Genomic DNA, 12,719 nt, shown 5'->3' with positions numbered 1-12,719 from the left:
ACAGCCTACTATACCACAACAACTCTTCTCCAACGCAATATAAAATGGCCTCTTCCCGATTTAGGATTCTCGGAGGAGGGGTTTATTGGGGTTAGTGATGTCAGCAACCCTGAAGGAATGTCGTGTAGTCCCTACCGGCCGTTTGCTGTAGTCCTTAGAAATTGATTTCTTTAAAAGCAAATATCTCCCTTTGCTTTGAACTTTGAGCATTGTAACTTTGCAGATATTGTTTATGCTCAAACAGCAACATTACACACTAGCTAAAGTTAGTATAGTGAAATCGTGTTTTACCACCCCTTTTGATTAAAAATTATTCTTGGGGAGTGTTTGGATAAAGTCATATGGAAGAATTACATGAAACGAGGGTAGACAGGTTAGCCGTTGAGCTGCATGTGGGTGTCCTGAAGACTAGGTCTGAGTTGGACCTTGGTGCCTTTCATCTTTTCCTCTTTTCCTGGATTGTTTTTTCTTTTCTTAGTCTTTAATTACTTTTCGTATTACTATTTTAATTTATTTTTTATTAAATGTTCATTTGTTAAGTTTACTTCTGTCATACCTTGTCTACGTCAAAGGCCTAACATGAAAATGAAACAAAACAAAAAAACCTTGCGAATGAAACTATGTTTATTGGAATTAACAGGTTTATATTACAATTGGGGATTTGGCTTCAGTATCCAACAGAGCCCAAAATAGCAAACAAAAATACAATTACTTCCCCACTTCCCTATCCAGGCAATAATTATCCAGGCAAAAATTATCAAACAAAAAGTGGCATCAGTCTCCCAACCTCCCAAATTACTATACACAATTAAATATAAGAGCAAACAAATCAGTGCAGGGGTAATCTGGAATCTAGGTCGTTAAACAGGCGGTAGTCAATATCACAAGTAGGGATGCACCGAAATAAAAATTCTTCGCCGAAGCGAATAATAATGAAACGCTTGGCCGAAGGCCGAACACCGAACGCGGTGTTTCACATTTTTTCCCTTTATTTTGCCAATTTTTTCACCATTGCATTTAATTAAATAGTAAAAATATGCTTTTTTACTATTTTGTCTTGCTTTTCAGAGAAAAAAATCTAATTGCAAAAATACAATTTATTTAACATTGATTTTTTTTTTAACATTCCAGCAGATATTATTTAAACAAAGCACAATATAACTTAAAATAAATAAATTAGTAAAATAAAAAATATATTTTTATTTGGCCATCTTTGAAGACCCCCTTCTTGAATAGCCTATGTCAGGCCTATAACTGACTGCTGATAGAATGTAACTAAAAAAGTGCATTGGAAAGTGCAAAAAAAAAAAAGTGGATGAACCCACAACAAATGAATAACTGTCCTAGACATAAGCTTTCTTTTGCGGTTTACATACACTTTATGATGGGCGTTGACAGGTTTGCCTCAGATCATTTCAATATAGCGCGCGCTCTCCGTGGCGATAAGCAGATAAGGAGTTGCCATGAGAACGACTGACATCTCTCTCTTTTCATACAGATTACATAAACAGAGAATATTTGTTTTCGTTTTGAATTAGATCATTTAAAAGTAGACAATTAAATGATTATAAAGATATATTGCCTTTGCCTATGTGACTAGTATTGGCTGAGTTTTGTTTAAGTTTAGAGACGTGCTCCAGAAAAAAAGTTAACGGAGACGGAGGGGCAGAAAGCACACCCTGTTTATTTTCTTTATTTTACAAAAGCACAGTTTTGTTTCAATTGTAAGTGGACACAAGTAGAAGTTTAACAGTTTATTTTTTCAAATTTCTTAAGTCTGCATTTAAGTGACCATAAATGACGGAGTATTTAAGTCTATTTTGCTGCTATGTGAAAAAAATCCAGCAAAACGCGGCGGCGAGTTTGTCAACTACAGAGGGTTAAAGGGCTTTAGTGCTGCAAGTAAGGGTACAACGTCTGCCACAGATGCATCTGATGAGCTTCTCTTTTCTTATCTGCTCAAAGGGGGCATGTTTGCTGCATTTATAAAGCGCGCGCCTCTCACTCTAAGCTGGTTACTATTTGATCGCGTCATCAAAAACGTCATTGTTCGGTCTTTTTACTTCGGCTTTTTTTTGCTATTTTCGGCCAAATAATTTCGGTTGCCGAACATTCGGTGCATCCCTAATCACAAGTATGGCAGTTCACAAGAAACAAACAAACCACTTCTTTCTCAAACAAACCCTCAAATAAACACCCCAAAATAAACACTCAACAGTCTTACTAATACACTCCGAAAACTAACTAGCAAAGTCAAGCAAGGCAAGTGAGCACAAGGCTAATGAAAGAAGTAATGAAGGGGGCTTTTATAAATGACCAGGAGTCAGCTGATCAATCAGGGCGTGGCACCAATCAGACTGCAGGAACTAATCCGGTCTTCCTGGATAAAAAAAAAAAAATAAACACCTCCCAAAACAGACTAAAACACAGAAACAGACCACAAGGGACGTAACAAAGCGTAACTCCATGTGTGGCCTCCCCTTTTGTAATGTTTCTTCACCTAAAGCCAGGTGGTTGTAACCCAGGATATAGTTTATTGTAACTGCATGTACTTTCTTGTATGAAAAGGAATCTTTTCATAGTTCCTAGAACTATTGGTGGAAGTTCACGGTTTTTGACGCATGATTATGTATTTCTGCTCAGCTGGTGACACTGGACATCAACCACATGACAAACTCATGAATAACTTTTCATTACTGTCTATTTTCTATGTATAACAGTTATATCTAATATCGTATTATTAGACAGGACTGTTAGACAGATCATAAACTAATTAAATTATTTACAACAACAAGCGCGGCTTACGTCACTTCAGCGTTCCTACCGGCAGTGTGAATGCAACCAGAAAACGTTCCTAGGGGAACCATTTGTTCTTAAGGAACCACCCTGGTGGTTAGTTCCTAGAACTATCCTGTGCAAAAGCCCCTATACTATAGCGTTTCTTGAGAAAAGAAAAACGCTGTGCTTACTCAAACATCAGTTCTTTATCTCATTACCCTTGCATTGCAAACAAGCAGAGATCTCCTGTGCATGGCACTTCATTATAAATGTAGGCAGGGTGGAGTTATGAGGCTTGACTGACAGTTAGAGGAGCCAATGGAGTTACGAGGTTTAGTCATAACCTCTTTTAAATGCTTTTTATTGGTTAAATATTTGTAAGACCCATATACAGATGCAGGGCTCCAGACTAACTTTTTTTTCTAGCAGTGCTGTAGCCTCTGACTGACAATTTTAGGAGCGCAAGCAGAAAATGTAGGGGCACATATTAAATCAGCTTGCAGTGCAATTATGCAAATTTCCCCCCAAAATAACTAATACCGACATATTCTTTAATAATAAATAGACTTAACGTACAGATATTACAATGTGCTGTTTTATTTTAAGTTAACAGGGCTCCAGACTAACATTTAACACTAACAGCAGCACCGGAGCCACTGAGTTCTACAACACATATCTGGTAGCACTGGGCTGACAATAAACCACTTAATTTAGGGTGTAGATGTAATTAACTTTAATTATTGTCATTCATAATGTCTTAATATTATTTAAAAAGTAAAAAGAGTGAAAAATGTATATTAGGGAGTGAAAATAGCCAATAAGCATCCTACTGTTTACAATGCTAATTCTATTTTATTTTTTTAAATAAGAGTTGACCATCTTTGAAGGATGGACAAAAAATGTGTTGGTCATCATATTAAAAATAACATTTATATATGATTTATTGTTTTGAAGTGCTGGAAAAAGATGTGTAGTACTTGTAAGCGTTTGACTATTTCTGTCACAATACCATAGTTATGGTTGGAGTTACTACATTACCCTAAATCCATGGTGAATGTTGCTGATTTGTGGACTGAAAGCCTTATATAAGCGTTTCTCCTGGTTTCCACGTCAGCGCTGTTTGATCTGATATCTATGGTTTAAAACAGAGAACTCTGAGGCGAATTCAATGGATTTCTTCACTGGATCTCCAGAGTCTGGATCTCCTAGTAACAGTTTCGCGTGATTGAGATCGGCCCGCAACTAGCGAGTTCGGGGTGCTGCGCTGTCTATTATTGGTCTGAACTAATAAACGGTCCGTGAAGCATAAATGAGTAGCGCATTTTCGTTCCACTTTCATTTTGTTTGCATTTGCTGCTCGGCAACGTTGTGGTTGCGCCAGCGCAACCTAAATAAATATTTGGTCGCACAGGCAGGAAAAATGGTCGCAGTCTGGAGCCCTGAGACATAAAGGATGACCAATGGGCCTATGTCACGAAAAAATTGAAGACCGGAAGTTCGTCTTTTAGTAGGGATACGGCTCTTCCGGTTAGCTTTTTACAATGGCGGAGTCCAATAGATACCGTTGGACCAAATCTCTCCGCGCCCTGCCTAAAGTCACATATGGGGATGTGGTTCGAATGGTAAATGAAAACACTCAAGCGTGAAAGCTGAGGTATGGCTGTCTACGTCCTGATGCAGAGCAACCCGGTACACTACAACAACAGCTGCGGGTGTAGCCTGACATTTTTGTTATAGCTCTAGCTGTTCGCCAGTAAGGTAAACGTTTCTATGGTAATAGCGAGTTGGACCAATCTGCAGACGTTGCTGCTACGCTTAGGATTGTGGGTAGTGTAGTTTTTTTTTCATAAGATCACGGATAAAATACGTTTTTCTTAAAACAAGGTTGATTTCATACGAACTTATAGCTTCTACAGGGGCAAAAACCTTCGTTTCACAACCTCATAGCTCGTGGTCAGTCTACCTCGGTTGGTTTAGACATTATGGCTGATAATCTAAATCCTTATTGAGAAATACTGTTGACCGGAAGTTCTGTATCCCTACTCCGCGTTCCGGAAGCAGGAAGTGTGGCATAGGCCAATAACATTTATCTTATCAAACAAAAATTATGAAATATAGAGTTACAAGGTCTCGGCCCTACATAGCTCTATATTCTCATGATACATTCTCTTTTGTAGCATTTATTTTAACTTTCTGGAATCTGATCATTTTCCAAGGCACACCTGACAACCTGTCAAGGCACAGTGGTTGGGAAGAACTGAATTAGACAGCTCCGGCAATGAGACAGTAGCTGAGATAATCGGGTAAAACTCTTCCCACATGAAGAGCACTGGTGCAGCTTCTCTCCAGAATGAACTCTCTCATGAACTTTCAAGGAATCTGACCGAGCAAAACTCTTTCCACATGAAGAGCACTTGTACGGTTTCTCTCCAGTGTGAATTCTCTGGTGTGATTTTAAGTTGCTTGATATAATGAAGCTCTTCCCACAGTCAGAGCACACATAAGGTTTCACACCAGTATGAATACTCTCATGCTCTTTTAAATTTTGCAGTCGTGTAAAACTCTTTCCACAAAAAGAACAAACGTGAGTCTTTACAGCAGAATGAACTTTAAGGTGTATTTTTAAGCCTGATGCCAAAACAAATGTTTTATCACACTGATCACAGCTGAATGGCTTCACTCCAGAGTGAAAGAGCATATGATCTTTAAGAACGCTTTTGTAACCGAAACTCTTTCCACACTGAGAGCATGTATAAGGCTTCTCTCCAGTGTGAGATCTCATGTGCACATTAAGGTGTCCTTTCCGAATGAAACTCTTTCCACACTGGGTGCATGTGAACAGATTTTCTCCAGTGTGAATTCTCATGTGCACATTTACGTCCTCTTTGCGACTGAAACTCTTTCCACACTCAGAACAGGAGAATGGTTTTTCTCCAGTGTGAATTTTCATGTGATCATTTAGATGTCCTTTGTGTCTGAAACTCTTTCCACACTGAGTGCATGTGAACGGTTTTTCTCCAGTGTGAGATCTCATGTGTCGGTTAAGGCCTGATTTATCTATGAAACTCTTTCCACAGTCAAAACAGAAGAACGGTTTTTCTCCAGTGTGAATTCTCATGTGTATCTTAAGGTGTGATTTATATAAGGAACTCATTCCACACTCAGAGCAGGTGAAACATCTTTTGTCTCCAGATTGTCGAGCTTGTTTTTGTGTGAAATTCTCTTCAGTCTTTGAAACGACATCTTCATTTTTGAAATGATGAGGTTTTTGAAACAGATGTCGTTTTTCTTCGTTTTTATATTTCAGTTTTCCCTCATCACTTGTGAAATTATGCTGTTTGTCTTCATTCACTTCCAACGGATCTACAAATCAACATATTAAATAGCACAAATTCAATTTAAGAAGGCAAATGAGAAACAAAGAAATACAGTTCATTCTTTATTTAGCAAAAATCTAGTTTACTACAGAGTCTACTAGCATCAAGTTTTAGATGTATTTTTGTATCTTCCTGAAAACCAGAAATGTAAGATTTTTTTTTGTGAATTTAGTTTGTGATTACATTGTTTGGAACATGAGAACCCAATGGAGATTTTTTTTGTGTCACACAAAATCACACAATTTTTTTTGTGTGTGAAAAAAAAATGTCTGTAGAGGACACCAATAAAATAAAATGACATAAGACATGCTAAAAAAAAATTTTGCCAATCAATTTTAAGGTTTCAGGCTATTTTTTTGTATTTGTATTTTTTAAAACCAACATTTTTTTGGTTATTTTTTAACTAAACATTGTATAAAGTAGGGATGCAAATCGATGACCGTTTGACCGATGGTTGACCGTCTCAACCTTAACCGATCAAAGTTGTCGGTAGTCGGTTAAAAAAAAAAAGTGATCTCTAAATTAGGCTATTATAGACAGTGGACTAAACGCTACTACAGTTAGCCATCTCATTCCAAGTTATTTTTGCGTGTAGTGAACAAATCCCTCACACTCAATTTTTCATAACTCGCCTGTTTGTACTTAATAAACCAATAAAAACATTTGGCGCGAGGTCACAGCGTTTGGGTTTGCGCGCTCACAAGGTTTGAGAAAAGTAAAGGCTACAGGCTAAAGCCTGTTTTATGCTTCTGCGTCGAATCGACAGCGTACCCCCGCAGACCCCTCTGCGTCGCCGCGAACCCCTCCGCCGTAGCTCGACGTGCACCTCCAAAAAATTTTAACTACGCGTCGAGGCGACGCAGACCACAAGGGCTGTGATTGGTCAGATGCACTGCGATGCAACTCAACCTGACGCAGAACCATAAAACGGCCACGACGCCATAGGAGTGACGGCGTAGCTACGCCGTGGAGTTGACGCAGAACCATAATGAGGCCTTAAAACACTCAAGGTTAGAGCCAGGGCAGACGACAGGATGAAGCGTGCAAAGAAAAGTAGTGTGTGGGAACATTTCACCAAAAAGATTGACACAGTAAGTTGCAACTTGTGTGATACAGTGCTTAAATACAGTAGTAATACTGTAGAAATACATTACATCTACATTTCAGTGGTAACAGATAAGGTGATGATGATCATCATCTTTCTTTATTATTGTTAGCACTAACGTTACCTCAAACTAAGTCTCTTCGGAGCTGTCATTTTCTTAAATGAGACGCTGCAATGTTTCAAATGAGCTTCTAACGCTAGACTAACACCTTTATTTTCAACGCGATCACCTTGTACCCAAACCATTTCGAAACTAAGGAGCCATTTGCCCTCCGATTACATACAAGCTCCTCGGCGCCGCGTTTGCGGGACTCATTTTTCGCGCTGTAGGGGATTTTAAAAAAGTGACGTGAGTGGAAGCGCGGCAGCGGGGCAGTGTGTGTGTGTGTGTGTGTGTGTGTGTGTGTGAGCAGGAGGCAGAGAGAGATGCGACAGAGTTGCGAAATTGCAGGCGCGGCTCGAAATGGCTGTTATTTCAAATAGCGTGTCATATTTTAAACTAATCGGTTAACCGGTTTCAACCGGCTAATGAGGCTCGGTGGTCGGTCAAGAAAATTTTTCGTTTTCGCCATCCCTAGTATAAAGATGATTCTCGACTATGGTATGAAAGATATAGCAGAAATATTTGATATAGTATTTTACTTTATGCAATATGTGAGTAAAATTGCCGTAAATGTGTAGTCCCATTCTATACAATGTAATTAGAATTTTCATTCAAACATTTTCATTTGAATATCTCACATTTCATAGGAATACTGATATATTATTTCTTTCCTTTTTGACATGTAGTTTCCTCCCAAAATGCCTGATAAGTCCTGATAAGTAATGCTGTACGTCTTGGTGTCTCTAAGGAGAACACGCACAATTTGGGGGAAAAAATCGAATTGCGTTTTTTTTTGCGATTTGCAATTTAAAATGGGATTAAAAAAAATAAAAAAATAATGTATAGCCCCTTTCACACAGAGATTCCGGAAAATACAAGGATAAAGTGACCTGAGATTTGATAAAGTTCCCTTGGCCTTTGGAATTAAAATAGCCCCACATCATCACATTCATTTCCCCATACCTAGAGATTGGCATGGTGTTATTTCATGTAGGCTAATAGCTGGTTTGATTTGCATTGAGAGATGATCTTATGGAAAGTGCCCCATGCCGATCTCTAGATATGGTAAAGGGTGTGTGATGAAGTGGGGCTTTTTTAATTCCAAAGGCCAAGGGAACTTATCCTGGATCCATGAAATAACTGGCTTTGAAAAATAAAAATCTGCCTGCCTCTATGGGAATTTAACATAGGGGTGTCCTAACTTACGCAACCTGTATTTTAAGGAAGAACATTTATTTATTTGCGATACATTATTAATTCACAAATAAAATTGGTGTCCTTAAAGGTTGGATTTTTAAATTAAGGCATCTAGATCAATTTCCAAAAGATGATTTTTTCACTTATGCTAGGCACTGTATGTGCAATAAACCAGCCAGAGTCTCATCTCCCATTCCCTTTAAAAGCCAGTTGCGCTCGCGCCATGGCGGATTCACTATTTACATGGCGGAATTTACAAGTGGACAAACTGAACGCGTCTCCAGAGTGCAAACGGATCTGTTCGTGCGCGAAGTTAAAGCAAAAGCTGTTTTTAATATTTGGCATGTTTGTGTGCTTCTGCTTATTGTTTGTGCAATAAGCAGAGTGTGCGCACGTTGTCCACCCGCGTATGGGCGCACATTACTAACGCACCTTTTAAATAAGAAAAAATTAATATTGCGCCATAGACTTTAGACCAGGTTTTTGTTGGTCAATCACGCAGTCTATTTCAGTTGCCTCAAAATAGCAACGCACCAACAATGCACCTGAACACACCTCATTTTCAGGCGAGCAGCCAATGGGCGCAAATGCACATATTGCTGCTGTCACTTTAAAGGGGCATTCGGCAACTCTAGCTATTTCTTCGCTGATTTTCACTTTTGTTGTCGCATGTTCTCAACGAGCTCCCACAGCTGTGAGGCGTATATTTCACAACAATGTTGTAAGAAAACTCACTTGCGGCCCCTCCTCCCCCTTTCTACTGCTGCTCATGTGCATTTGTTATTATCGGAGCCGGCCAACTTTATCGTGTGGAGCTATGTCTACCGAGGTGGGTAATACATCATACACATTGAGGAAGGCGTGTGTGTTTATGTCGAATTGCCATAAAGCAGTTTGTGTTTCTCGCTCGTTCTCGCTTCTCACAAGACTTCCTATTTCCAACTTACCGGGACGTTAGTCCTCATGTTGCAAGGTTGGTTTTCCACCTAGGAACGCTGGGGGGAGCGGGGAAAGTCACCATTCTCACCAGAACATGTTATTTAACCATCCAAATGATTTCTAAACGGTTTTATTAAGTTGAAATAGTTGCCGAATGCCCCTTTAAGAGCTAGTGCACGGATCCATACTGTAACATACGTTCTTTATCAACTGCTTATGTTTATTTAAGACATAACCGACTGTGTTTACGAGGATACTAGTCAAGACTGGAATTTTGACATAATTGTGTGTGTTTTTGACCGTAAAGAGCTATTATACGTTAAAAAGAACTCAGTTTTGTCAGAACTGTCCCAATTGTGCATGTGACAATTCTGTCAACTGTCCCAACTCCCGAAATGCGAGAGTCTGGTATCGCCTGCAGCGCGCTTGACACTTGCCATGTGCAGCTGCAATGTGGTGATGTTAAAAGCACATTGTGTGTGAGAGAGAGAGAGAGAGAGAGAGAGAGAGAGAGAGAGAGAGAGAGAGAGAGAGAGAGACGCAGCACCACTGAATCACTCGCGCTGTTTGACTCATGTTACTTTTTCAAATGCATGTTATAACTCAAACTCGCAGTGCTTTTAGAGATGGAGCAACATTTACTGATTACAGAGCTGCTCTTCACTAACACGCTCTGCATATATTTATTTAATTAATTAAAAATTAAATTTATTTAATTAAAAAAATAGCAGCCTTTGTGATTTCATAATCGCACTACGCCACATCGCGATTAATCGTGCAGCCCTAGAGGACATATATGAAATCAATGCCGTTTCCTAACAGTCATATTCTGATTTGAAACCCCGTAATGTTTTTCTGAGATGTTTATTTACGACAAACAATTTGAAAATTACTCAGATTTATAAAGTATTGTAATATTTCCATAAGAGTGCTAAATTTGATCATTCAGTCAATGTCAGTCATTTTTAAAGACAGAGAGGGATTTCTCAAGGTGAAGCCTCCAAAAATGTGGTATCTCTGAAAAGCCCTGAATGTGCTCTTTACAGGAAAAACAGATTTCAGACTGTGAAATTTATGTTCTCAGAGAAATTCACTAAAATATAATTTCTTCTACAGAGGAAAAAACGATCTATGGCTGGGTCTCAAGAGATGTGAGTTTTCATCTTAATGTTCATCATCAGTCATTAAAGAGAATGAAGGAAAACACCAACCTATTTGTTCCTCTGTATCTTCATCTTTTATTCTGCAGAGTTCTTCCTTAATCTCCATCTTTACAATAGTATGTCAGTAGTTTCTCCTGGAGTAATTCCTCCTGCTTGCTTCTTCTCCTGTAGGAAGATGGGAATATTCCCAGCATTTAAACTCTCGTTGTTTAGAAACAATTCAAGTCCTCTAGCTGATGTTTACGTGGCCCTTACATCAGATATAATTTAAATACATTAAAACTGTTTACCAGGTTTAATTTTTTAATTACATAAAATAAAAACACAAATCATAATCTTCACAAATTGCAATGTGAAAAACCAGTCAGTAAGGAGTTTATGTTTCACGAGCGTAATGAACTACGTTACATCATTCGGTTCATTTCGATTCATTTCTGAGAGATTCAATTAATGAACTGACTCAATTAGCCGTTTGGATTTAGATTTCTCCTAATAAATGATAAAATGAATGTACTCACAGTCTGAAAACAGCAGATTTAGAGCAGAATGAACGGCTGTGTTCCACTTCTCATGTTTATGTTCCCTTCCCTCGCTCACTTCTCTTCTTCTCCTAGACTCGGATGTGTGTCATTGCTTCAGTTGCTCGAGCGCCTCTACTGGCGGATAACAGGCAATGCGTCAGGGTATACAGTCGCCCATTCAAAGAGATGTCAAGATATTCTAGATCTTGAAAATTTAGGAGGAAACAATATTATTTAAACTCTGGAATGAAATAGAATAGATCTTTATCTGTGTGATTTCTCACGTGTGAACATTAACATTAGTGTTTACGTTATGAAAGACTTTGCATGTTTCTTTCTTCTTCATGAATTCTTTTCAATCTGTGAAATTACATCTTCATTTGTAAAATGATGAGGTTTTTGAAACGGATGCCATTTGTCTTCATTCATTTCCAGTGGGTCTCAAAGAAAAAAAGAATATTAAAGAAAATCAAATTAAAAACAAAAGAGCCGACTGTTAGCCTACTGTACATTACTGTTATTTCTTTATGGTATTTTAATCTTTATCTTCTCAAAGGTGGTGTTGTTATCAGAAATGAGCTCTATATTTCCAGCACTGTTAAACTATCAGTGTTGGGGAAGTTACTTTTAAAAAGTAGTGTTTGCTCGTTACTTCTTAAAAAAGTAATCCGTTACTTTACTTAATTATCCCCTTTGGAAAGTATCTTTTTACGTTACTCATTACTTTTACGCTAGTTTTATGTTGCTTGACTTTGGGCAGAATCCAATATCTGTTCCTAAATGTGTAGACCTACAAAAAATTCTACTATGAACTCTACTTATTGAAAAACTAGAAAAAAAAACTAGAAAAAAGAGAGATTTTTGGGATAGAAAAAAATAGGCTATATATTTTTATTTAAATAACATTTGAAAACCCTGTATAAACTGAACACCAAAGAGCAATATTAACTATTGAGCAGTGGTGACGCGTTCATGACAAAATGTCACAAAGAACCGGCAAAAGTAGGGATGGGGCCGATCCGATCCAGTATCGGGACCGATACCAGCATAATACACGTATCGGATTTTCCCGATCCAACCTGTGGAGATATCCGATATCCATGAGCCATGTCTGCGCTTTACCATTGTCTGCTGAAATGACTCCAAAAGTGATTCCCGCCGGCTTAAGCACAATATATACTTCTGCGGCGAACTCACGCCGTAGCTACGTCGTAGGCTGTGTGTTGCGCTCGTACCCTGACGTGCACCTCTCCAAAAATGTAACAACGCGTCAATTCTACGCAGACGCAAGCGTTGTGATTGGTCCGCTAGAACCCCTCCCTCGTGTTTCACATGTTCCCTCTGCATGTGTAATTGCGCCTCAACACGGACAACGTGTATTGACAACAGAAGTATAAATGAGACATCCGAAGTCTCCCTCATATTGCGGCTTCCCCTGATGCCCGCAAATTAATTCAAATCTCCCGGAATCTAGAGCGAGCGAGCAAGAGCGCATGCGAGATAGAACAGACTGTGCTCCAAACCGTATAGCGCGGT

The 12,719-nt window shown here is 38.8% G+C and overlaps 1 protein-coding gene across 1 annotated transcript; it reads right to left on the bottom strand.

Moving 5' to 3' along the window:
* Positions 1-1,666: 1,666 nt before the first annotated feature.
* LOC143741165 (uncharacterized) lies at positions 1,667-11,293 on the bottom strand. Its single transcript, XM_077233585.1, has 3 exons — positions 11,181-11,293; positions 10,711-10,827; positions 1,667-6,141 (listed from the first exon to the last, which is right to left on the bottom strand). Exons 2-3 carry the CDS (start codon positions 10,766-10,768, stop codon positions 5,012-5,014), a joined length of 1,188 nt encoding a protein of 395 aa, XP_077089700.1. The 5' UTR covers positions 10,769-10,827; positions 11,181-11,293; the 3' UTR covers positions 1,667-5,011.
* Between the last annotated feature and the right edge of the window lie 1,426 nt (positions 11,294-12,719).

The sequence above is a fragment of the Siphateles boraxobius genome, unplaced genomic scaffold (genome assembly GCF_051911475.1).
Source record: "Siphateles boraxobius isolate OS27281-9 unplaced genomic scaffold, OSU_SipBor_1 18, whole genome shotgun sequence".
Lineage (NCBI taxonomy): Eukaryota > Metazoa > Chordata > Actinopteri > Cypriniformes > Leuciscidae > Siphateles > Siphateles boraxobius.
The sequence above is the reverse complement of the archived record's forward strand: the minus strand, read 5'-3'. Positions and strand labels throughout refer to the sequence as shown.

Bases quoted from the DNA above. Each gene is read 5' to 3' on its own strand.
- LOC143741165 (XM_077233585.1), bottom strand. From the start codon at position 10,768: ATGGAGATTAAGGAAGAACTCTGCAGAATAAAAGATGAAGATACAGAG. The intron at 6,142-10,710 runs GTTGGTGTTTTC...GTTGATTTGTAG, and splicing joins AGATACAGAGGAACAAATAG to ATCCGTTGGAAGTGAATGAA.